This window comes from Tenebrio molitor, chromosome 1 (genome assembly GCF_963966145.1).
Source record: "Tenebrio molitor chromosome 1, icTenMoli1.1, whole genome shotgun sequence".
In the NCBI taxonomy this organism is placed as follows: domain Eukaryota; kingdom Metazoa; phylum Arthropoda; class Insecta; order Coleoptera; family Tenebrionidae; genus Tenebrio; species Tenebrio molitor.
The window spans coordinates 45,220,252-45,245,534 of record NC_091046.1 but is presented as its reverse complement, the minus strand read 5'-3'; the positions used below and the strand labels follow the sequence as shown (position 1 = coordinate 45,245,534).

The window sequence follows — 25,283 nt, the reverse complement described above, 5'->3', positions numbered from 1 at the left end:
CCTCTGAAGTACTGGTTTTGCAGATGTGCAGGTACGCCCAAGAGTGGGCCGACACTTGCTCCAAAAGCGGGAGCATGTGCCACCGAGCCAACAACCCCTGGGGGGAGAACATCTTCTGCGTGTACTCGTCAGATTTGACACACGTACCTTCAGCCCGCGACGCTATCAAAGAGTGGTACGACGAAGTGAAGAAGCACTCTTTTGGAGTCGAGAGTGTCAATCATGGTACTCTGCACTTCACGCAGATCGTGTGGAAGAATTGCACCGATTTGGGGTTCGCCATGGCCAAGAACAACAAGGGGGAGACTTACGTTGTCGCCAATTATAGCCCACGGGGCAACTACGTCGGGCAATTTGTCGACAACGTACCCAGGCCCAAATTCTGACCTTTGAAGAAATAATTTTATTTTTCTACATTCCCTATTTATGCCAAAGAGTTTGATAATAATTCCAAATCAATTATTAGATTGTAGCGGTTATAGAATTTATTGTTTTGTTGGTTATTGTTTTTATGTAATTGATAGTGAGAGTATTTGTATTCCAGCTCACCAAAGAGCAAAATCTAACTATTCCGGTTTTTCTACACACACTGTACATAACACCAGCACACCAATAACAATCAATGACGTTGTTGTAGTTGTTCTGTTTACTGTCCGGGCCAGTCTTGTGCTAGGTGGTACTTTGATACCACATTTTGATAAAATTGATGATCCTTATGACGTAGTTGATAGACTGTGATTCTTTGAAGACTGTCCAAGTTGTTGTTGGATGACACTTTGATTACCTCCAACTCTCTGATCCGTCATCAGCATTTAATATCACGAGCTTATCACTCAGTTGCTGAAATATTGTACTTCCAACTTGATTTAGAAAAGCGTTTACACCAATCGATTTTTGCATTTTGATATCACTGTGATTTTTCTAGATCAATTGTCCCAAGGAGTTGCACTTGTTTCTTTAAATATCTGCAACGCTTTATCGGCAAAGTAGATTCCGTAGGAAATTTTTATCGGTAGTGTTATTCTAGTGAAAGTTCTTCCAAAATTGTTGAATTGTCCATTGTACAAGTGCACATGTTAAGGTGAATGTTTCAAATTCCAGTACAAATTGTTATCAATCGATTTAACCTGCAGTGTGCATTATTGATATCCACGTTGTCCTGATCCATTCCATTATATTTGTCTTTGCGAAGGACTAATTTGTATAATAAATCCAAAAAGGACAAACCAGTTTTTTATTGCCCAAATGATACACACTCTTTACAAAATTTGACTGAAGCATAACACCAAGTGGAAGACAATCCTGATCCTCGACATCCTTGAAAAACAACCTCTTGAGATACTTCCACAAAGGAATTTGATCTTTGAAGTCTATGATCATCCCAAAATAAAGAAATATCATTTCCAAAATTATTTTTCCCAACCTTTCGCACTTCTTTGCTTGGACGTTCTGCAGGTCCTCTATTATTTTTCTCCATTTGAAACGTAATTTCTTTCGTTTCCGTTTGGTCAGACGGTTTAGATGAAAAAATGACAGTAGCGCATGACACTACCTGCCATTTAGTATGTCAGTTCAGTCATATGCAAATTGAAGAAGAAAATTACCAAATCCCGATGTCCCTCAAGGACACCATAGATTCGGATTTCCCGGAATTCATCATCGAATGTCTAAAAGTCCACAACGATTTCAGATCGAGGCATGGAGTCCCGGACCTGAGACTCTCCAAGGAAGTAAGTACTGTCGGTGCCGGCAACAGAGACGAAATTCTCTTTGCAGCTGTGCCTGTTCGCGCAAGAGTGGGCCGACATTTGTGCGAAAAAGGGAAAGATGCGAGCCCGCGACAACAACCCCAACGGCGAGAACATCTTCAGCTGCATGGACAAAAAGTCGCAACTGTCGTCGATCGAGGTCGTCCAGAAGGCGGTCAGCTCGTGGTACGACGAGATCAACAAGTACAACTTCGGAGTGGAAGGGGTCAGGAAGGGGACTCTGCACTTCAGCCAGTTGGTGTGGAAGAGCACTGCGGATCTGGGGGTAGGGATGGCCACGAGCAAGAAAGGGGAGGTCTTCGTGGTCGCCAACTACCAGCCCCCCGGCAACACGGTCGGCCAGTTCGTCGCCAACGTGGCCAAGCCCGTGGAGGACTGATCCAGGAGAAAAATTTTGCAAATTGTATTTTGTCGTTAGAATGTAGTCTTGGTGACGAGGATGGAGATTGAAGGGCAATAAAACCACTTGTGAAAATACAATGTATATAATGTGCTATGACAGTATTGACTTTACTGTACATCAAATGTAAGCGTATTCAGTAAAGGTTCTTCCACTCTGTAATGTTAAATAATGAATTTGTCGTGCGGTTGCGATTGCACATTGTTGAGTTAGAGATTTGAACTGGCCAGCAGTGTGCATCGCAAGAGTTCATTAAAATTTCTTTATACATGGTCTAACAGTAAATTTTAGATTTATTAATATTTATATCTATGATAATTAAGTAAGCAAACTCTGAGAACTATGAAACAACATTATGTACAATATCCAGTTGAATTATATAAAAAGTATTATTTTAAAACGTATCAAAGACTTACGTCCGGCGCGCAGGCCGCGACGTTCCTCTTATTTATCATTCAAATAAAGCAATAGTACCAAAGCATCGGTTTTATATTCGAAACCCTTCACAATTTCGTCACTCTAGAAAAATATATGTCTACGACACTTACTTCTTTAGATATGTTTTTTTATCTCATTTTTGAATAAGTGTACCTATACGTCGCGGTTATATTGGACCACACCCACAGTCTTTGTCTAAGAGTTACAGCTCGGGGATGCTAGACATGTCGACGAGGAGGCGACATGCACAGACAACTAGCATGGACGGTTTACGCTAATCTACCAAAGCAAATCTAAACTTGTATCCGCTTTCCGACGCATTTTGATTCTGATATTTTTCACAAACGATACGAGAAGCAGAGGAGGAACAGAAGGGTGCGTAAAAAATGCTTGTTGGTGGTACGAAAACGTACCCACTTCGAGAGATTAGACGGTAATCTCTTGTAAAAGTACCGGCGATTCGCAACAGAGGTAGACAGAGAGAGAGAAAAGGGGAGATGGAGAAGAGAGCGCTCTGGTTAGGCCTTCGGCAGAAGTCGAAGAGAGACGGACAGAAAGAATAGAAAGGCTCCGATTGTGAGAATCGTCCGGTACCGCCTATGGTTCCAAATAAGTCACCAACAGATATTCTAACTACAATATTTGATCCCTCATTCAACATACCTGAACGAATTATACTGATAAGCAGCCTTTGGCCTGCGTGGAAGAAACATTTGAATTTATTTACAAACGAAACTACAAATAGTAAACCTATTGAGCTATGTAGCGCTTTACTGATCTGGACCACTCATCCAAAAAACACGAGTCTAGAATCAGTCTTTGGAGTAAAGTCGTCGATGATAGAGTGTCGACATAGAGTAGATTTGTGGCTTGGGGGGTGTGTGTCATCTGTGGGTAGCTAGAAGGGGGTGATTTTTCAGATGAGTCGTAAGTCCTCGAGCTAGGCCTGGTGTTCGTTTGGTACGACCAGGAGACTACAACCGTTACAGAAAAATTTGGCTAGGCCAGGCCGACTGGCAAAGAACGATTTTACAAACGTATCAGTCTAAATTTCTGATAGAAGTTAATAAGGCCAAACATGGTGGCGGTCGGTCCGCCAGAAATCTTCACTCAAGTTCTTGCAAAAAGCTCATCCAGAGCAAAACAACTGAGTGGGTGGTGTTCTTGTCGGAAAATGTGGGTCAAAATTACGGGGGATAAACCGCGAGCTGGACCTGGGGGAGTTTGTCGTATTGTCAAAATATTTTCCGATGCTTGCTTGAATTTTCGTTTTGGGTTTATGCGCCATAATTTTGAATCGATTGTAGATAAGGGAGGAGGGAAAGATCGACCTTCAGCAAGAGCCTTTGGCGAAGTTCCCCGCGCCGACCGGACCACAGAAACTATCCCCGGGCCAAGAAGCTACGAACTACGGCCGCGAGGTCTCTACTGTGGAAGTGAGGATCTAGAGCCACTTGTTTCTTAAGCTACCCATTCTCCTCCCCCACATGAGGTTATATCATACTATCGTCCCCTGGAGGTGCTGCGGGTCGGTGGCCGAGGAGGCTGGGGGCGGTAGCGCCGCCTGCTGCACCGGCCCCGCCTCTCCGAAATTCGTAGGCACGTTGATGCCGAGGTTGAGCGGTTGAGGTAAAGAACTACTAGAACTAGGCAGGCCACTTTGTGCTAGACTCATCGTGCTCCCGGTGTGGGAGGCGGCCGGGAGCGGGGCGTTCACCACCATCGCCGTGTTGCTCGATATGACCGGGGGGCTGTTCTCCTCGGGGGGAGTCACCTCCAGGCCGATGCTCCCGTTCAGCGCGATCTTGATCGGGTTGTGGTAGTTGGTCGAGAAGTGCGACAGGCCGATGTCCTCCAGGCTGCTCTTCCGCCTGCCGCTGCCGACGCTGGTCAGGCCCTGGCGCAGGGAGTTCGACCTCCGCAGCAGGATGTCGTCGATGACGCGCAGCGAGTTGGACCGGCCCCGCTGGTACCCCGCCACTGTCGGGCTGTCGGGCAAGGAAAGTGAGTTTGATTTGGTGGTGGACAGCGGCGGTGGCCGCGGTGATTGGTACCCGGTCAGCCCCAGGCCCGAGCCGCGGCGGCTCCCCGCCTGCGACGCCGCCGCCATCTGCTGGATCAGGGTCTGCGAGCAGAAGCTGATGTTCGACTTCCGACGGCTGTTGTGCCGCTCGAACGTCTTCTGCGCCGAGAAGGGGCTGGGCCGCACCAGGTAACTACAAGCAAAACCCAGCCACGCTCAAACCACCACCAAAACAAACAAAATTTTGCTCCGCACAGAGCACCAAAGCCGTAGTCTCGCCCTTTACCACATCTGTCATCGTCAAACACTTACATGATATCCCCTTCTTCCAGCTTCAGATCGCAACTGGGGTTGATGATGACGTACGACAGACTGTTCCTCTTTTCGCTGACGTCATTGTAATCGATCGCCGGTAGATTCAAGCTCTCCATCCTCGACCTGACAAGATTAGCGATCTCGGCCCTCTCGATCTGCTGTTCGTGGTTGTCTTTGGCCTCGTCCGCCATATTAATCGAGTACTAGATCGTCACAGAACAAGAACATTGTCAAAGAGTGCTCGAGTGGCGCCCACCTAACTTTGTCTAAAGTGATTATGCAAAGCGATGATAGCTCTGAATTCTAGCAAGATTTTAGAGTCAAAAGAATTAGATAGTGACTGGCAAGAAAATGCGACCGCCATACTGTGCAGCGACACAATCTGCGTTCAATGGACCGATCGGCAAAATTTTTTCCCCAAGTCCATTTTCAGATTCTGTCCAGCACCTAAGGTCGAAAGTGTCTTGGAAGACTCACCATCGAGTTACGTCGATCGGTACAACCCAAGCAATTGGTGCTGTCCTTGGGTCGGTAAGTAACACCTACTCTGTCCGGTCCAAGTTCCTCGTCAAGCTAACGGAAAAGCCCCAACTAATTACGTGCACTACTCGGCTATGTCGATGCAGTTAGTATGGCTACTAGTCAAAAAAGAATCGATTGCTCTCGATCGGTTTTCGAGAAGTAGAAAAAAAAAGAGAAATACACCAACTTCGTGTGTCAAAAAGGAACCCTCAAAGTTGGCGGTGTGACAACATTCACGCATTCCGAAAAAAGACAAAAAGATGTTAGAATTACGTGCGCTTACATAGCTGAACATGCCAGGAATGAAAAGTCAAAGCTGTTCTTTCTTGACGCTGTCGGTGCGTGTGCTTTCGCTGATTCATGATTCCCAAAAAGGAGTTAGTCACAATGTGATTTAGTTACAACATCGATGCGCGCGGGCATTTACGATACGCTCAGCTAATCTAGATCTATCGTCTAAGACTACAGTCTAAGGGTCGAAAGGAAATAGTTGACAAAAAAGAAGAAAGCGCTGAAACGACAAAGATGAAAACAAACACAGAAAGCGTGCGAAACCGTCACCGAATCTGTAAAGATCTGGCCACGAATTGACCATAGAAGGCAGAACAAAAATACTCAAAGAACCATCACTGTTATTGTCATCATGTCATTTTAGTTGTCAGTGTCGTCAAAGTAGTAAAGCAATGCCAATGAAGTGACAGCGGAAGGTGGTTCTCCCGTTGGTGACCCATCCAAATATTGACCGCCCTCCGCATTGCTTAACCCGTCTAATCGTCGTTAAATATTTTTTTCCATGATCATTGAATTTCAGTGGTCACTGAAAATAGTGAGCAAAGAGGACAATTGAATCACTAGTGAGGAAAAAATATTTTCTCACTAGTGAGCAAAGTGAATGTTTTGCGAGTTTGTCGATAAAGGACGCCAAATATGTTGTACAGAAAGTTTTTTAAACCTGTTTTTAAAACTCACTGCAATTAAGTCAAAATTCAAAAAGTGACAAAAAAAATGGTGTCCGATTCCGCGACTCTATTTTACGATCATGGAAAAAATCAGATTCAACACGCATGAGCAAACTCGTACGGTTGGGGTCCTCGCCTTCGGCTCAGACGCCCAACTTCCGTACTCGTGATTAAATGCACTACTTTGCTCCCTTGTATTGAAAAATAGCTATTTTTATTCTCAAGCTTCTTAAACTTTTTTCTGCGTAAAATAAAATATGTATATGGTATTGGTATTCGACAGGTGCAACAAAACAATTCGCCAACCATCTGTGATGTCGTAAATGCCCGCGAGTACAACTCGAGAAAAGAGAAAAAACAAATAAAAACTTCCTTCATACTCACCGATGGCACACGCACGCAGCTCGACCAGGCCGAAGAGGGAGCGCTCATACTCACATGAGAGGAGTCCGACAGGGAAGTGTCCTGCGTCCTGTATATACCGATAGGAATCTCGCACGTCGTCGAGCACAACTTCTGGTACAACCTGCCGTACGTCCTTATCCACATATCGTCCTTGGTGATCTTCATCTGCAACAGAACGAGAGCAACTTCGCACGCACCTCTTTTGATGGGGACTTACCGAGGTGAGGAACCCCGAGCCCGGAGCCTGGTCGATGCCGAGCAGGAGGCGGACGAAGGTGATGACGTAGTCCTTGACGAAGGCCTGGTAGAGGAGGGTGTCGAGCATGCTGGCGCTGAAGACGCTGCCGGCGGCGAAGGGAAGTCGGAACATGTAGGAGATGTGCGAGCCGCGCTCCTTCTCCCTCTGCAACGGAAAGGGCGGCGGTGAGGGGTGGGCATTGGCGGCGGTTAGACAAAAAGCGGTAGAAGAATGACGAAACGGATTTGTCAAAGCTTCGCTCGATGCGCGCAAAACTAAACAACGAACGCCAAGTGCTTTGAGAAATCATCAAGCGTTCAAAATATCCAAAAGGAAACAAGGAACAGGTGAGTAAATTAGCGAAACAAGGCATTCAAACAGTCAAACCGCATCCCAAGCAATTAGTTTTGTTGGCGGTTGCTCCAAAATTTTTATTTTGTCGCCAAAAATGTTGGAAGCCAAGCCTCATCTCTAAATTGGCTACTACCTGGTGAGACCAGTTTTTTAAATATTTTCACTGTCAGCGTTGCAAACATGAACAATAACTGAAATATAATTTTTGTGTAGGGACCTAGTTTAATCAAAAACTAAAAGAAAGCTTTAGTTTAAATAATAAATTATAAAATTAGAACCAATTATCGTTTTAATTTAATTTCCAATTGAAACTGAGAATTGACGTTAACTTAAAATTTCAGGTGGTAATTAAGATTAACTTGGAGTTTAAAATATTGAAAATAAAATTTAAATTAATCTTCGGTTTAAACTGGAAATTAAAAATAATTTATAATTAATTAGGAGTACCTATGAAATTTAACTTTAACAGTGCAATCTGGCATTTAAGACTTGAGTAAGTTCTAGTTTAAACTGTAAATTGAAACTAATTAATTAATTGTATTAAAATTGCCATTAATTAAATTAATTAGTTTTAAAAAAATAATTAAATAGTTTTAATTAATAATTAATTAAATAATTTGTTTAAGATTAAAGATTTAACTTCTAAATTGTCCACGTTAGGTTTCAAAAATTTTCCAATTATACAGGGTGTTTCTGAAATAGGTGCATTAATTTTAACTGGTAGTAGAACTCGTCAAAAGGAACAACTTTTCTATCTACCATTTTGCCGAAAAACGATGTTTAATTCCAAAAAAAATTGGAGAGATTTTTCACTAAAATAGCCCTACGCCACTAAATACTGCAATGGCTAATTGAGATCAGCGCTAATATGAAAAAAACATCCATTTTCATCCAGAAAACGTGTTATTACGCCGAAATCGAAATTCAAATAAATCTACCCGTATAGCAAAAAATCCACTTCGTAAGAATCTGCTTGTTTAACATTTTTAGGTAGCTTAGTTTTGGAGATATGAACGGTTTTAGGAAAATCTTTCCTAATTTTTTAAGCCATAACGCAACGTTTTTCGCCAAAATGGCAGAGAGAAAAGTTGTTCCTTTTGATGAGTTCTATTACCAGTTAAAATTAATGCACTTATTTCAGAAACACCCTGTATGTATTAATTAATTAATTAATTAATTATTAAATGATTACTTTGTTCCCTATTGAATTGTTAAGAGTTCAAGTGTTCATTCCAAAAATTTAGTGACTGCTTAATTGGTAAAAAGAAATGAACAGAATGAATAAAGATGAAAAAAACTAGATGGGCATTTTATGTCTTTATTTCACATTGAAAACAGTTGCTGAATTAAGTAGCATTACAAAGACAATTTCCTAAAATTGATTCGTTTCCAATAGAAAACTCTGATCAGAATAAACCTTGCAAGGTTTTGAGAACAAATAAAAACCAAAAAAATAAATACAACCATGCTCGGAAAATAATGAAAAATATTTTCTCTCAACTGACGTTATTTTTTATCAATGAAAGAGAAAATCGAGTTCTGAATTGCAGAAATAATAACTGGAGAAGTCAAAAATAAATATGGCACAATAAACAAGTAAACAACACTTTTTAAATCTTTGAGAAATATATTCGTGTGAAAAGAAATCATAACGGATGCTTATTTCTACTTAAAACTCAGTAAATAAAAAAAATTGCAAACGCACGAGGAGTGTTGTCTAAATTCTGAGAATTATCATTTTTTAAATGAATGCTTCTTAGAGTGATATTAAATGAATTGGTGCTGCTTTCAAAGTGTTTTCTTTGAGTTCTTATTGATTTAAATGAAACCAAAGAAAAACAAAAACAAAAAACAACTTCAACGCGATGTAAAAAATGTAATATTCTTAAGTAGGTACTTTCAAAAGGTTTGTTTTAGTCATTTTGTGATGGTCTCATCGTGAAGGTTTCTTTTGTGAGGTTCTCAGAAAGTAGCGAACACGCCTCGTCTCCTTGTCCACCTACCTCGTGGTGTCAATAAAGCAAAATCATTGTCAAAAAATAATGCAAGAAACTATCGATATTGACAAAATAGGTACATACGCATTGGAATTCCCTTTGTCATGCCTATAATAAAAGTACGAACTTACAGAAAAAGCACAAAGTGTGAATAGCGGTGAGAGGCACACCTCACTGCCTTGTTTGAATTTAATTAAATACGAACACTCGAACAACACGGATGCATATTCATAAAATGTATAGAAAAATTGGAAAGCAAACACCGACCTACGATTTTCTCCCCTTATTCGGTGGGGCACGCGGCGGAATAATATTTGCGTAAAAAAATACAAAATCAGACCTTTCCCATTCACTCACCGGAAAAGCGTCCACGTCAAGGCGGAATATTTACCTTTTCCATTTTGGACAGGTGCAGTGCATATTTGTCGTGCGCCCTGAACTGCATGAATCGCATGTTCGACGACTGAGAGAGCTCGGTGATGCTTTTGATGCTCGGAAAGAACCTGCAAACGAAAATAAACGAAAATCCTGTCAAACGAGATTAATTCCCTGAACGGATTCAAAATTGAACGTGACCATCGATCCTCATCGCGCCCAACTATTCATCTCTATTAAGCCCCACGCGGTCAGGACATCCCAATTTACGATGCGTGCGAGATTTATGTTTGAAAGAGACGCACGATCACGTGACGCGTTTGATTGGTTGGCGGTGACCACGTGACGCGTTTGATTGGTTGGTGACTCGAGCCCCGCCCACTCTACGCTATATAAGAGGGAGGTGTACTCACTTGAACATTGTCTGGACCGCCACGATCGTGTTGCAGTCGGCGAGCGAGTCCTCCTCGGCGGAATTGGAGAGTTCTTTGTTGACGACGACCACGTTCTCCGCGAGAGTGATTCCGGCCCTGAGGAGGTCGTCCAGACTGGAAACGTGCACGTGTAAGAATTGTTCGGGTGGTAGAGTTGGGAGGCGTTACCAGTCGATCGTGCCCAACATCCAGTAGACCAGCGGAAAGTAGGAGATTGCATCGAGGAATGCAATGTCCGGTCTCCTTTCCAGCAGCAAAATGATCGGATTGAGCGAGGTCTTGGACCGGAAATGCGCCCTCAACGGTATAATAAAGTTGTAGATGCCGTTGGAGGCATAATCGGCTGCCAAAATGATGGTTTTGTTTTGCCATTGGTAATCGCGGGCGTTGCGATAACTGCAGTGTTCGCACACTTGAGCTAGTTGCAAACAACACAGAGGCTTCTTTTCTTTGAGCAAGTAACACAGGGTTGGACTAACTCCGATGTATGGTGAGACTGGTGGGAAACCTTTTACGATGCTGCGTGAATAATATCAGTAATGTTGGGAGATTGTGGTGGTTCGGTTTTGATGTTGTTGAAGCGATAAGCAAAGCTTAGTTTCGTCAGAATTTAGCGTTCTCACTCGTTTCAAAACTCATCAAACTCCCGTCATCGTTAATTTGATCGGTTGGTTAGAAAAACAAAACAACATTACAGGCTACTCCAACATCGACACCGATCACGGCAACTGAAACTCGCACTTCTCCATTCAAAAATCCGAATGTTAATTCTCGTTTGCGATGCTTTTAGCGAAGCTTCTTCCTTTATCATCATCAATCTTAGATAAACTCACCTAATTAATTTTATTAGAGCACGCCGTAAACTCGCAATTTGGGTCAAACGAGATGGAAATACATAAAACAGGAATTAACAAGACAAAAAACTCTTAATCGAACAATCTGAGGTCCTGTCGGCGTTATTGGATCGCACTGGCAACACGATTAGTGCGTGCGTCAAGGTCAGATCGTGTGGGCGGAGCTAGCAGAAGGGAGGGAGAGATTGCCCGCGTTTCTACCACCTCCGGCGCGTTCGTCGCCCGTAATAAATATTGGAACAGCCTGTAAAGACGTTTACGACTTGGCAAAATGTCAAAGAGTGTAGCACTCTGCGTTACCTTCTCCAATAAACACGTTTCGTGGCGATAATGACAAAGACAAGGGCGAAACGTAACGTACTCATCTATCTAATTACAAGAGGGTACAAACGTGGACAAGCATTTACAGTAGGTATGTACATTAAAATTTTGAAAAAGAAGGGTGGCCACCTGAGGCTCGAGATGGGTGCTGTCGGATCGTCAAAAAGTGAGAGATTGTCATTTGGAAGGGTGACGATGCGACAGGGCTACTCGAGAAAGGTGCCTCTAGCAGTCTATGTATCGAAAGAGAGTAACAATCGCACGGTAGCTACGTCAGAGGCATGCACCAAGACTGTATCGCTTTCCTCGAGGTGAACTAATTAGGTAGATATTTAAAGAAAAATTGAACTTACCGGGCACATTCGTCATGCCATGCGGGTCTCTCCGAGTCCCCAGAGTCGTCTGTAAGACTGGACCTAGGGAGTGCAAGGATCGGACAGAGTGATCAAGAGACAGAGCTATAATGTGTGCAAGTCATGACCGTGCTCACAGAAACACCAGGACATAATCGGAAAGTGACAGAGTGAGAAACGAACACCAAGCTCCAGAGAAAGAGAGCAAGAGACAGAGTTATAGCGGTCACAATTGCACTAAGCTAGAGTTAAAAACTAATCGGTAGACTCTCCTCGGACTGAGCATGCAGGGGTCAAAAAGGACCTTACGCTATTTTCTCGCTGGGCGACCTCCACGGCACGTCGTCCTCCAGCTCGTCCTCGCTCTCGTCGCCCTCGTCGGCCACGTCCTGGGGGATGTTCAGCGTCGAACTGGTGAACATGTCGGGCACCGGAAGGATGCTGGGCCGCCGCGAGTTCCGCCGCGGGTTGATCGTCTCGGGACTGAGCAGGTTGGGGTTGTCGCCGCTCCGGGGGATGTCCAGGTGGTTGCCGGTGATGGACATATCCACGGTTGTCGACCCCGGGGACGACTCCTTCAAGCACTGCCTGGAGTCGCTGAGGCCGGAGCTGTCCGGGAACGTGGCTGTCGAAGAGCGGGGCATTTCAGAAACGACACGGACCGACTGGACGGCGACGTGTGCAGACACTTAAAGCGACTAGTTTGCTCAGGTCTTGCGACTTACTGTACACCACATCGAAAAGCTGGTGAGGTCGGTTGTGACAAAAAAATAAACGCGAGCTTCGTGGGGAACCTCCCTCCGAGGATTTGTATTTCATATCCGGTGCATTCTGCCACTCGAGCACCAAATCTGGCTCGAACAAATCCTCGCATCATGTAAGGAATAAAATATCTCCGAGAGACGCCTCCTCGAAATGAAACATTCCACCGAACGACTCCTCTCTTTTGGGTATAATTCCACTTCTGATACGATAAAAATTTTATATTTTTAATGCGACGAGCTGGTCCTAGTGATGTTGAATTCAGTGCAAATAACAAGAATCTCTTACGGCAAAGCTCCACACACGAGCAGGACTCACCTTTCGTCAAATTGAAACTTATCGAATTGCTACCTGAGATAATTCGTCATCCTCATGCTTATCTAACATCAGGTCAAATTGGTAACAATGTAGTATCGTTAGGGGGGACTCGCGTGTCCTTCGCCTCTTACGAGTTTATCGTCCAATTACGAAAGCAAGAATGAAATCTATTAAGACGTCGTTGGTTCCTAATTTTAGCATGAAAGGGTGAAACAGCTCTAGATTAGAGTCTCGAGTTTCGTTTGTGCCGACCCGGGAGCCAATCCCGTCGCTTCCGGGGTGATTCGGATTTCCGTCCGCATCACGTGGTGTGGGTCCACTCGGACCAGATCGATGGCTTAAACGTTAGTGTCCCGCGAAACACCAATAAAAGGAAGAAAGGACGCGAGTCCCCCGACAACGGCATCCATAAAAATGCTAAAACATGCGCGACAACACTCACTGACACAGGTGGGAACTTGCAGAATTAGTTGAGGAGGGCCGGTACCGTCTTTGGTGGCTGGCGGTTGGGTCTTCTCCTCCGCCCCCGCCGTCACGATCACCGGCTCCGTGGAGGTGTTGTTGTTGTTGCCTTGCTGCTGGTTCGCCACCGTGAACGCCGAGTTCTCCTCTTTGGTGATGCTCATGTAGTAGCAGGTGTCGCTCTTCTTCATGATGTGCCTCGGACCCGGGTTCAGCAGGATGGTGTCCTCGTAGAACTCGGGCAGCTCGGCGGGACGCACCCCCACCAAGGCCACCCCGTACCTGCGGTGAATGGCAAACGGCGCGTTAGCCTGCCGGAGGCGGACCGAGAGAGAGAGGGTCGCCGCCAAATTTACCTACTTTCTGTGCGAGTGAAAGCTGGCGTAGGTGAAGCTCTTGCCCTCGTACTCCCCGAAGAAGCGGCTGTCCCCGAGGACGATGTGGTAGATCTCGTTGCCGGAGCACCGCCCGTACAGCCGGTGCCACTCCTCCTGCGACTGCTGTCCTTCTCTACAAGCAAAAAACTCTTCGAGAACACAAAAAGACTCTCCAAAAAGGAGATAACAAGTGTCTTCGAGAAGAACCCAAAATTTCACTTTCCCAATGGGATTCTAAGTAATTTACGTCAGAATACTTTGCAGCTGCTTTCAGAGTGTCGACAGTGACAGCGTGTAGCGTGTTCGCGTAACAGCTACAACGAGTCAAACTCTAATTATAATTAATTGGGACAAATTGTCTCAAAAGCTCCACCATTCCAGGGTGCATCCATCAATTAGGCACCGCAGCCGCGCCTGGCGCCCGTTTTTTCAGGATTAAATCGTGAAAGCAGGTTTTTAACGAGCTTTGCGCGCGCCCTCGGCGTTCTACAACAAGAAGGATAACTCACTGGCCTCTGGAAGTGTGAAGGAGCAGCGTGACCAGAGTGGAGGCCCCGGGACAGGTGCAGTTGTTGGCCAAGAGGGCGTACTTGAACTCGTCCTCGCACACCACGTATTCGGCGAACTTCACGTGTAGTTTGTTCTCGGGCCTGAAGATCTGGACGTACTGGGCCACGTTCGGGGCGAAGTCCTTCACCGCCCACGACCGCAGGATCGTGTGCTCGTCCTGGAAGCAACGACAATCGCGTGAAACGACGGAAGAATTTGTACTTAATTTGGTTGGGGGCTGCAAATTCGATTAGTCCTCGCGAAAAATACTGCGCCACCAAACAAACTCCGGATTAATTAAGATGTGGCGGGCGGAGATACCGCGGCTTTGCAAACACATTCCGGAGCCGTAAAGGCGTCCGGACTAATTGAAAAATTAAATCAACCGATCCGGTCGAATCGGCGGTTCGGTCCAATTTGACAAAAAGCGTCAAGTACAAGCGGAAAAAAGCGCTTTTGTTGGCACGATTTTTATTTTCGAGATGAGAAATTGCCGCGGCAAGGTTTTACGATTTATCGTTACGGCCGACGTTTCAAATTTATTCGATGCATTTCAGGGAACGTGATGCCGATAAATTCCCCACGAAATTATCGTTCAAGATTAATTCCTGACGAATCGATTGATTCCATAATTCGAGTGTTTTTCACCGAATGAAAACCGCCAAATCGAACGATTTATTTCATTCGAAACATTTCGCTACTTCCATTATGTTGTTACCACACGACGAAAAAGAAAATAATCCAGTTCTGTACATTTATATGAAAGTTATAAACGTTTTCTTATTATTCGACGAGCTCGGATGCCGTTCTCGAAATATAAGGAGAAACGTAATGCTTACTCCGTTCTAACTGAAAATCCAGGGAGGAGATTTGAATTTCAGATGCGACGAAGGTTGCTGTATTTTTGTATTATCTTTAAAGTATGTCTCTTTGATAAATATTAAAATGCACGTGACTCAGGTACACAAGGATAAAACCGAGACATTATATCGATAAAAATCCCTCGACTATAAAGGGGTGATGCCGCGGCGAGATTTTCTCTTAGAACTTATTTATTTTAACCTCTCTTAATCTCAAACTTACCTCAAAGTACTAAAATGGCATCTGAAACGGTAGATTCAACACGAGAGGAGTAGTTATTTGAATATCAAGGCCGCAAAATCGTTCTTTACCGACGAAAACTTGTCGCCGAGGCGCCGCTTGCGGCCGAGGCACACAATCTCGAGGATGTTAAAGGAACATTTTTTTTTCACCAAATCTGCATTAAATCAATTTTCATTATTGCGCGGTCCTCTCCCAAGGTGATTTGTGAATTAGAATTGACGTTAAAGAAACGTTCCAGCTACTGGTGAAGACTTTATCAAAATCTGTTCACAATTTTTTTAGTTATAAGGGGACAAGTGATACATACGTATATACAAAATTTGTCTTTTATGATTAAAAAGATAGTTAGAGCGAATAAAATTTCAAAATTTCGTTTACAGTGTCTACAAGTTCTGAAAAACCCGTCTAGACTTTACCATCACGGTCAGATCCCACCGGACCATTGGTCATTTTGACGGATTGCGGATGAAACCTTCTCGATCGCTCCGATTCCCTTATCGAAGAAAGCATTCCTCTTGACATCCTAAACAAACCCTCCACCGAAAAAAACCTACCGAACCTCCACCCCCACACCTTCCTCTTCAGATCGGCATAAATCACGCCGCCACCTGAATCGACCCGACCGCCCCCAATTTATTTCCATTAAACCATCATAACCCTAATAGGCAATTTAACGTAGCGGTGGAACAAATCGAGGCAAACCACGGCCCACCCCCGACACGTCCACTACAACAGTACACCGTAATCAAACTCACCGCCGCCGTTTTGTCGGCGTAATTCCTGGCGGCGAGCACGAAGCAAGCCTCCGCCTCGTTCATCCTCGCCCTGGCCAGGTCGCCGTCCTTCAGACAGGAGCCCTGGATGTAGATGACGCGCTGCGCCCAGATGGGCACCTGCAGGATCATCCGCATCGTGGTGTCGAGCTCCATGGGCGACAGCAGCACCACGTAGTAGTCCTGCAGGAGCGGGTGGGCGTAGAACTCGTTCAGGAAGTCCATGATGGTGTCGGCGTGCAAGGTCGTGCTGCAAACCACCACGTGCTTCTCGGACTGGGCCCGGTGCGACGAGTACGACCCCCCGAGCTTCTGCCGCTCCATCCACGTGAAGGCCAATTGCTCGAACTGCAAATCGAGGGGTTGTAGAGGCGCGAGGACCAAGCGGGGTACGGACCTGGGTCGGCAGCACGATCAGGGCCACGCAGATCATGATCACCATGTAGAGCTGCGAGGGCCAGATGTCGGGCACGAAGTCGCCGTAGCCCACCGTGGAAAATGTCACCACGACGTAGTACGTGGCTTGGAAAAGGTTGAGGTGTCGATGGCCTGCCCTCTGAAAGTGTTGGATTCCGCAGACGCTGCAACGATCGATTCGATTAATTTTGGGAGTCCTTTCGGGCTTTTTGTCCCCGAGACATTTACATCGAGGAGGGCTCGTAAAATCATTACAAATTTAAATAGGAATCGCAAAATACGGCTTTGATTCGGGAGACGGAAGCACTTTGTGTAATTGAATGATGTGGAAATATGAAGACAAGTATCCAGAGCTTTCAAAGCTCCGCACTTGTTCATCTTCTACACTGATATGACTTCCCGCTTCGTCTATTACCTTTCATTCTCAATATCGTCTAGCCACTCCCGTGTCCCATTTTTCAGCAAAATTTAATTGACACCTCGATTCGCAAGAAATTACGTTGAAACATCAAATAAAAAAATAAGACAAACAATCGTGGTGCCCGCGTGGCGTGTCGCTAACTAACGGCTTTGATTTGATTTTAATAATTCGTGACCATTTTTTGTTGTCATAAAGCCCTTCGTTTTTAGGGTTTAGGAAACCAAAAAAATGTTTTACAATTCTTTCGGTACGATATAACGTTTTAAATGGGTGATCCGATTTAAATTTAATTTAAAAAATCCATCTGCGATCCTTTAACAATTTAACTCGATAATCCCCTTGTTCAATATCCTGCAAATTTAATCTTTAATAAAATATGAATCCCTTTCGTATCAATTTTGTTCTACTGCAGAATTCTCCTGAGATTGTTTCTGAACCTCAACGGTAGATACAAGAGTATTTTAACAATACTCCCGAGAAGAAATCTAAAACATATGGAGACCCTTGGTTATAAATCATTCTAATCTGATTAATCAATCGATAATTCACTCGATTCCACGACTAATAAATCAGTCCTAGTCTGTAGACCTAAAACTACAAATCTTGCTTATTTATTTGGGGTAAATCGGTATTTATTCACCCGGCATTGACATCAACCATCATTAATTCATTCCGAAGGGGTGACTGACTACACTATAAACAATTCAATGCGTTCGTGACAATACACTTGTTTTTTTCTTATTTCCATTGTGCTCTTTATTGACCAGACATTTACAAAAAAAAGACCGCACGACAGAAGTGAAACCTTCTATGGCATTCGTAATTGATTTTAATTAAAATGTATATATTATTACTAAATTCTACACACATCTGTGAAATTACAATGTTTGTCGTGTCTTTATCTTTTTATACAGGGTGTCTCAAAATTCGCGAATTCCGAACTCATAGCGTGGTAGGGAAGGACCCAGTGGAGCTCGAAAAATACTTAGAAAAAAAATTCGCTCTTCCTGAAGAAGATATCGAGTGTTCAAATGAAATCCTGGGCTGGGAAGGCGTTGGAAACCGTCAAATGTTGTGCTTTTTTAAAGCGTAGATTAATTGGAGCATGTTGACAGCTAACCTAAAATTTTGAGCCAAAAATTTTTTCTTTTTTTTTCTTTCTTTGCAATGTTTTACATCAAAAATAGAATAACGTAACGATTCCTATTCTCGAAGCAAATATCTAAGGGCACCCTTTGCTGAAAACAAACATGTTTAATTATGTTGCGATTAAACATAAACAAATGTCATTCGTGTCAAACGGCGGGAAATTCAAACTTTACTGTTCTAGACGGTTTAATGTTTCCAACGCCTACTCAGCCCAGGATTTCATTTGAACGCGCGATATAAGCACTTTAATTTTGTTCAATACATAACAGCCTTCATATCCACAGTGACATTTTTTTTTCCATATTTGGACTACTGAAGTGATCCCCTACAACGCTCAGAATTTGGAATTCGCGAATTTTGAGACACCCTGTATATGGCTGCTCCTGCAGCTCTGCACTAACGTCGCTCGCTTGGCTAAACTCTGCTCGAATGAGCCTTTCACCTCGGAGCGTGTGACGTGACGGCGTGACGCGTGACGCTTGAAAATTAATTCACTGCCCGGGAATAATACTGTATGAGGTGCGCCTAAAGAAGTTTCACTTCAAAAAAATTGTTTCTTATTAATCTTCGTGTTATTTTACGGATCTCTTAGTGCCGACGCTAATAGTAGCGAAAAGCCCTAAGAGCAAATTTTGGAGATTATCCTCCGACCCTTGTGTCCTCCCACAGAGACCCTAACACACTTTTACCATCATCTGCAGGGCATTAACACGACCTCAGATGTGCTTTCTTATTGTTGAAACTGTTATCGCCCACGATCGCAGCGATTAACACTGTCTGCAAACACCCCTTGCGGGTCTAGACCATTCTATAAAGTTCCAAACCGAAGAGAAACCCCAACTCGTCAGTCCAAGTTTCGTGCAGCTGTCTCACCCCTCGAAACGCTGGCCCACCCGATTTTGACAAACCCTCGCAGGAAAAATAATTACTCGTGATACGTGGAAAAACAACACGAACACGGTGAAACCGTTTTGCGCAAAGCAATTACCTTGTAAAGACGAGACAGACAAGGGTTGCGGATAATATCGTGAGCTGTTGGGACAAGGCAGACTGCGATTTCTGCATTGCCCGGTGGAGATCGTTCTGAAACAAAGCAAATCAAAATTACGATAACTGGAGTTGGGAGTTGTGTTATTGTTGTTGGAGCTAATTTCGACGTCTTGAGGAGACGGCTGGAATTCGACCGTATTATGCAAATCGGCGATTATTTCCGAGCACGGGGCGGTTCGAACGGAATTAAATTAGCAACGCTCACGTTGATGGCTCGCCAGCCGACGAGATAATTGGACGGAAGGACGACGTAATAAGGAAAATGACACCTGCTGTGTAGTTTTTAACGGGCTCCGTTTCTTATCCGACACGAATTAAAGAACTGGAGCGATGGGGAGTAATACGAGCGGGGCGCGCGATGGACTGCGGCAAGGGTGACGGCCTCGACCAGTTCTATTCGGGACAAATGTATTAGAAGATGTTGACAAATGGAAACAATCAACAAGTGGGGACTGGAGTCGCCGACACTTTTTGCCTCTATCTGGTAAATCATCGAGGACACAGTATGAATTATTAAGCAAAAAAGGAAACAAGGACGGCGTATTAAATGAAGGCACGAATGTGATCTAAAAGTATCGAGAAATGGACAAACAAAATTTTATAAAATTATACAGGGTGTCGCAAAATTAACGTATTCCAAGTCGGGGGTCTTGTAGGGAAAAATCTCAGGAATCTCGAAAAAATAAAATAAAAAATATAGGGGGGGTCTTTACAAAGATATATGGGTCTGAAGGTTCAAACTTTTCATGTTTTCTTCAAATAAAAAATATTAATGGTTGACATTCATTTTGAAATATGGTGAGGATGATTATGTAAAATATTAAAATATAAATGAAAAGACATTTCTTGAAAAAACAGTTTTATCTCGAAAAAATAAGTTTTATTTTTCCAATTTTTGTTCAAAGGGGAAGTACAACATAGCTAGAATATTAATCAGGTACTTCTGAATAAATATTGGCAACTTTGATATTTTTTTCAAAGTGACAGCAATTTTTTTTTAAACATTTTTACTTGGTCAACAGGATGTCCCCTACTAAGCCCCGAACTCGGAATAGGATAATTTTAAGACACCCTGTATTTAACTTCAATTCATCGTCACCAACTACCGATTTTTTTTTGGACATGCATTTCGAGAACACCTGTATATTATATTGTGAAGTGTTTTGAAAACCGACTAAAATCGTTTTTGCAAAACATATTCAGCACTGACAGATTTCAAAGAAAAACAACCAAAAGCACAAGCGTGTAAAGGACAAACAAAAGGAACAAGACAAAAGAAAATGGACGCATTGCAAACAGAATTGAATCGATGAAAACTAAACAGACATTTTTGCAACAATTACCGGATTGTGCAACGGAATTCTGAAAAATTATGCCTGGACACTTTTCCAGGACGAAACTTTGTTATCATGCAAGGACCATTACGTAAATTTGTTTGCATAAACGATGCGCAAAAAAAACAACAATAGAACGATTAAGTCCTTTATCAGCAGCTGTTATCTCTGGCTGCCTACAAATTATTTAACAGTCCTTATTGGCGGCGCGCGTCGTTTCCCAACAAACAAATCGTGATAATTGAGCACCCGTCTCAACATTCCTGGCGTCACAGAACGGAAAATCTTCATGTCGGAGGAAACTCCGGGCCGGATGATGAGTCACTCTTCGATTACATTTTCTCGGTGCCTTTTACGTCTCATTTTATCCGCGATAAACTTTTACTGTGCAATATTTTTCGCGCGGGTATTTTATATTCTCGTGTTTCGACCTATTAGCTCGGAGCGCACCGATAAATCTCATCTGGTCGTATACTTACGAACATGTTTTCTAACGCGTGTTTCGCTAACCAACAATTTAGAAATACTGGAATGAAGAGGTTCCTCAACGGGGGATAAAAAATCTGCAACAGAAATTGAAGGATTAGCGACCGGACCAGTCGTGAAGGACCGCCGGACTCACCGTTAACGTAAATGGAATAGTATTCACAATTTCTAAGATGAAATGAAAGGATAACAGCTGTTGCCAGATGTTGCCCTGGAAAAAAAAAAACAATTTTTATTTCATCGAATTATCGATTATTTCGTGGTATGCAGGTGTGTCTATTAACACAGTTGCTGGCGCATGACAAGGTATTTTTAGGATCAATACCTGTTGAGGTCTCGATCCTCACCGAAACAGACAACGTTTCGATCACGAACAAATGTAAAATCTTATTGGCACTTGCACCCGGTGGGGCGCCCCCAGCGGCGACACCTCGCAGCTCGGAAAGTGACACCTGTCAACGGCGAGACCTGTTGTGATGCCGCCCCCGCGGTCGCCACCAACGGATGATCTCGCGTAAAAATATGCGGGGGTTGTGGTGTTCGCTTCGTTTCGTAACTTCGTTTGGCTGAAAGGGAGAGTTTTTCGCCCCCCGAGAAAAAATAATCCTTGTTTCGGCAAATGAATAGCGTTTCTGCATTTTCACGCGAACGTCAATTTCTTGGATTTAATGAGCGCGCGGGAATGAATCGTTCCGCGGATGAATGGGTAAATGTCACGGTGACATTCATCAATTCGACCAAATCGATTGGATTTAAAAAGAATCATTTAATGATTTATACGCAAGGTTTGGAAAAACGGGTGGTAATAAGGGATATGGGATCCGGGCGGGACAAAGTGTGCAAATTTCAAAGGAAGGTCTCCGGGGGCGGTGGGATGGGTTTGCCATTGACAAACAAGTTTCGGTTTGTTATTTTGTGAATATTGAGGTTTGTCAAAAGCATTATGTGCTGAGGGGATGGGTTTTCAAAGGCAATCGATTCGTATTATGTGGGAAAAATACGGAAAATACTCGGAAAAAGTGCGGAAATGCCTCAAGGCTCCCCTTTAAGACAACCCAATTTCACACTTCCTATTTAACACAAAACGATTTTCTTTTAATTCAACTTTACTAAACTCAACTGAAAAAATTAACAAAGCTACGACAGCTCGGATTTTACTCTTTGGCGACGGAGAATAAATTAACTTTTTTTATCGTTTTCGTTGCATGTCAGGTGTTATTATTTAATCGATAGTATCTGTTTCCATATTTCACCATTAATTAATTAGTGAAATTAAAAGCAAACACATGGGTTATTTCTAAATGTTTCTGAAATAAAAACAAACTGTCTGGCTAAAAATAATCAAATGAAGATTCTTGTCCTTCCCTAACTGGTAAACACACCTTTACCTTTCAGGTTAAGGTAGCTGCGATTTCCCGACGGATGTTGCAAATTTCTGGGGGATATTTACAACATCGGTGGCACGCACGGTTAATTTTCTCTTTTTACAGTTACTTTAAAATTAAAGTGTTCATACATTACTTTAATTTAGTGTGAAAAAACACATTTACATGTATTATTTTTCCGATAAATGTGTTCCTTTAATTTTTTTGACTAATAAATAATCGTAATCAAATAGGGAAAATACGAGTTGGTAGCCCTAGATGTCAAAAAGTTTGACATTTGTTATTCCATAAAATTCTGCAAAAGTTGGAAAAAGTCTAATACAAATGTCGTACGGTAGGTATTTTCCAGTGCTCAAAATAATCAGGTCCTCGGCTTCGCCTCGAGCCTGAAACCTAGTTTTCGCGCTGTACTCTAATGCAAATAACTGCATATTCCGTACAGGACAAATTATTCTGAAAAAATGTTTCGATCAAAAGTGATTTAAATACATTATTTTATTACCAATACTTGATGAAAATTAAAGATCTACAATGTACCGAATAATTTTTATTAGATATTTTTTTGCGAAAAACTAGAAGAAATATTTGCTACTTCTTTTCAATTTGGTTTTAGCTCCACATAACTGACAAATAATACTTGACCATTTATCTCGCAAGAAGCTGTTGATCCCTCGTAAATTGTATCAAATTACAAAGCTCGAAAAGTGCAAAGTTTATCTTGTGCGAAACTTAATAACTTCTAAACTTTAGTACTTTATTACATTAATGTCAGACAGTAATTACCGTTTCGATAAGCAACAAAAAGTGAGGCTTTTCAACTACCATCCAAAGCGTGACTCAAACTTTTTTCAAAGAAACATACGTGTACTAAAGCTGTGGGGTTTAGCATTGTCCTGCACACATCAAAAACTTCTTCGTACTTTAAATTATCAAGCAAAAAATAATTGTCATTCGTATAATTATAATTCCTGTTGTCAGTCTTGAGAGCTTCACCGTATTCCTTTCTTGCCAATTAGTCTAAGAGCTTTTTTGACTACTCGTCCCAGAATAGGTTTTTAATTCGAATAAGAACAAAAATCTTTCACTCCATTTGGCGTAAAACATATTTGAAATTAGCATTTTCTTAGCGAAGTCCACATTTTTGGACTTCCAATAGCTTCAGAATCCAGCTATCCAGCTGTGCATTTTCTTAGCGAAGCCCACATTTTTGGACTTCCAATAGCTTCAGAATCCAGCTATCCAGCTGTGCATTTTCTTAGCGAAGCCCACGTTTTTGGACTTCCGATATCTTCAGAATCCAGCTATCCAGATATACATTTTCTTAGCGAAGTCCACATTTTTAGACTTCCAATGGCTTTAGAACCCAGCTACCCAGCTGTGCATTTTCTTAGCGAAGCCCACATTTTTGGACTTCCGATATCTTCAGAATCCAGCTATACATTTTCTTACTGAAGTCCACATTTTTGGACTTCCAATAGTTTCAGAATCCAGCCATCAATAACTCCCTCATTACTTGCTTACCACACTAGAATGTTTTAAATATTGCCCACTAGGTTTAAAAGTTCTTTTAACTGCACGACCAATAATTTTTGCATTTTTACCCCATTTCTCACATCTTGGCACAATATTGTCTTGCCAATGTCTTCCTTGGCAATATCAAACTATCTGACTGCAACTCTACGAGCTCATCCCTCATTTCTTCGATCAAATGAAATAATGAAAATATTCTTCCAAATTCCATTCGTACACTTTAAGTGAATGGTTCTTTGTCGTGGCATCACGTGCACACACCTGCTCCCAAACATTTCGATTCTTTTTTAATCTCCAACAAAGGATCACGTTATTGAAAATCTTTTTGCCGTTGTAAAGTAAGCATTTTGACACCGAGTACACCGAGCTGAGCAGAAAATCCGTTGCATTCCATCGATTTACGACCAAATAAGCTGCACTAAAATACACCAACAACCCGACCTACCATAACTTTCCGTCTTTTATCCTTTCTGCAAGTATTGTGCCTCGCATTACTCACGTCGGTTTATGACTGCGAAAACTCCGACATGCGATACTCCCGACTCCTTTCAGCTTTCACCACCAGCTGACGTTAAATTATTCACCTGAACTTAATGTTTCGCCGGTGAATCGAGACAAAACGACAAATCTGACTCACCTTGTATCCGAGATAGGCCAGGAGAAGAGCCTCCGTCAGACTAATCATGGCCAATATCACTTGTACTATCCACAGCTCGAGGGGGCGGTTCACCCACAGAATAGCATCCCAGTTGATGATTGGGTTTTCTTGGAATTTTTCTTCTGTTAAGTTGGCGGATATCATGTATTCGGATTTGTCGCCAGGCGTACATCCGTAGCTGCAACAAGAGCAAAAGGGTTCACCACACTGGAGTAGGAGGAGTAAGAAGGCGGATTGGATCAGAAGAAAAATAAACTTGAAACCAAAAATTTTTTCTGAGCAAACCAAAAAGGGTAAAAAGGTATTTTTTGGACTTACCATGCCGCGTAGGTGGGATCGAGATCTGTGATAACCCGAATTATGTACAGAATACATGTGAGCAGTTTAAAAAATAGATTGGCTATTCGTATCCTAAGACCTGGAACAGACAGAGACCCATCAATCAAAACAATCAAAAAATCGACCACTCATCGTCATTAACCGCCCCCTTGTTTATCTTGGAGGGGAAATCCGAGAGCGTTTCAGACTTCCGAAACCCGAGAATCACCGCTCCGCAACTTCGGAATTGTTGAAATAATTAATTACGACCCGGGGGTGGGACATATTGTAATCTTGGCGCAGCGTGTGTGCTGGCGACGATGAATCTTTAAAGAGGTGACTCTTCCACCGTTAAAAATTCACGGAAAAGTGATGCCTCCCGATACGGGAATGAATGTATAATTCACGGGGAGGAGAACATTTGGCGGATGGA

General features: G+C 42.9%; 3 protein-coding genes across 10 annotated transcripts in view; 2 read left to right on the top strand and 1 right to left on the bottom strand.

Moving 5' to 3' along the window:
• LOC138137890 (uncharacterized) overlaps positions 1 to 1,226 on the top strand; it is a 32,361-nt gene extending 31,135 nt beyond the window's left edge. For all 5 annotated transcript variants that reach the window (XM_069057500.1, XM_069057492.1, XM_069057486.1 and 2 more), the window contains exon 5: positions 24 to 1,226. In XM_069057500.1, coding sequence (XP_068913601.1) covers positions 24 to 386 — 363 coding nt within the window. In that variant the 3' untranslated portion in view covers positions 387 to 1,226. The remainder of the gene's footprint in view (positions 1 to 23) is intronic.
• A 303-nt stretch (positions 1,227 to 1,529) lies between these two features.
• Positions 1,530 to 2,249, top strand: LOC138138123 (Golgi-associated plant pathogenesis-related protein 1-like). Its single transcript, XM_069057880.1, has 2 exons — positions 1,530 to 1,730; positions 1,777 to 2,249. The coding sequence occupies exons 1-2, from the start codon at positions 1,530 to 1,532 to the stop codon at positions 2,146 to 2,148; spliced, it is 573 nt and encodes a 190-aa protein (XP_068913981.1). The 3' UTR covers positions 2,149 to 2,249.
• Positions 2,236 to 25,283, bottom strand: part of SLO2 (slowpoke 2) — a 39,355-nt gene continuing 16,307 nt past the window's right edge. Inside the window, exons 4-23 of one of the 4 annotated variants that reach the window (XM_069057265.1) lie at positions 24,851 to 24,950; positions 24,512 to 24,710; positions 21,096 to 21,170; positions 20,953 to 21,036; positions 19,078 to 19,172; positions 16,500 to 16,683; positions 16,085 to 16,450; positions 14,186 to 14,403; positions 13,660 to 13,809; positions 13,280 to 13,581; positions 12,067 to 12,382; positions 11,758 to 11,820; positions 10,398 to 10,748; positions 10,209 to 10,343; positions 9,812 to 9,923; positions 7,049 to 7,234; positions 6,811 to 6,996; positions 5,423 to 5,518; positions 4,943 to 5,148; positions 2,236 to 4,823 (exon numbers count right to left, since the gene is read on the bottom strand). In XM_069057265.1, the coding sequence (XP_068913366.1) occupies positions 4,106 to 4,823; positions 4,943 to 5,148; positions 5,423 to 5,518; positions 6,811 to 6,996; positions 7,049 to 7,234; positions 9,812 to 9,923; positions 10,209 to 10,343; positions 10,398 to 10,748; positions 11,758 to 11,820; positions 12,067 to 12,382; positions 13,280 to 13,581; positions 13,660 to 13,809; positions 14,186 to 14,403; positions 16,085 to 16,450; positions 16,500 to 16,683; positions 19,078 to 19,172; positions 20,953 to 21,036; positions 21,096 to 21,170; positions 24,512 to 24,710; positions 24,851 to 24,950 (4,142 nt within the window). In that variant the 3' untranslated portion in view covers positions 2,236 to 4,105. Of the gene's footprint in view, positions 4,824 to 4,942; positions 6,997 to 7,048; positions 7,235 to 9,811; positions 9,924 to 10,208; positions 10,344 to 10,397; positions 10,749 to 11,757; positions 11,821 to 12,066; positions 12,383 to 13,279; positions 13,582 to 13,659; positions 13,810 to 14,185; positions 14,404 to 16,084; positions 16,451 to 16,499; positions 16,684 to 19,077; positions 19,173 to 20,952; positions 21,037 to 21,095; positions 21,171 to 24,511; positions 24,711 to 24,850; positions 24,951 to 25,283 lie in introns of all 4 variants that reach the window. The other 3 variants (XR_011161867.1, XR_011161869.1, XR_011161866.1) reach the window with 3 other exon arrangements.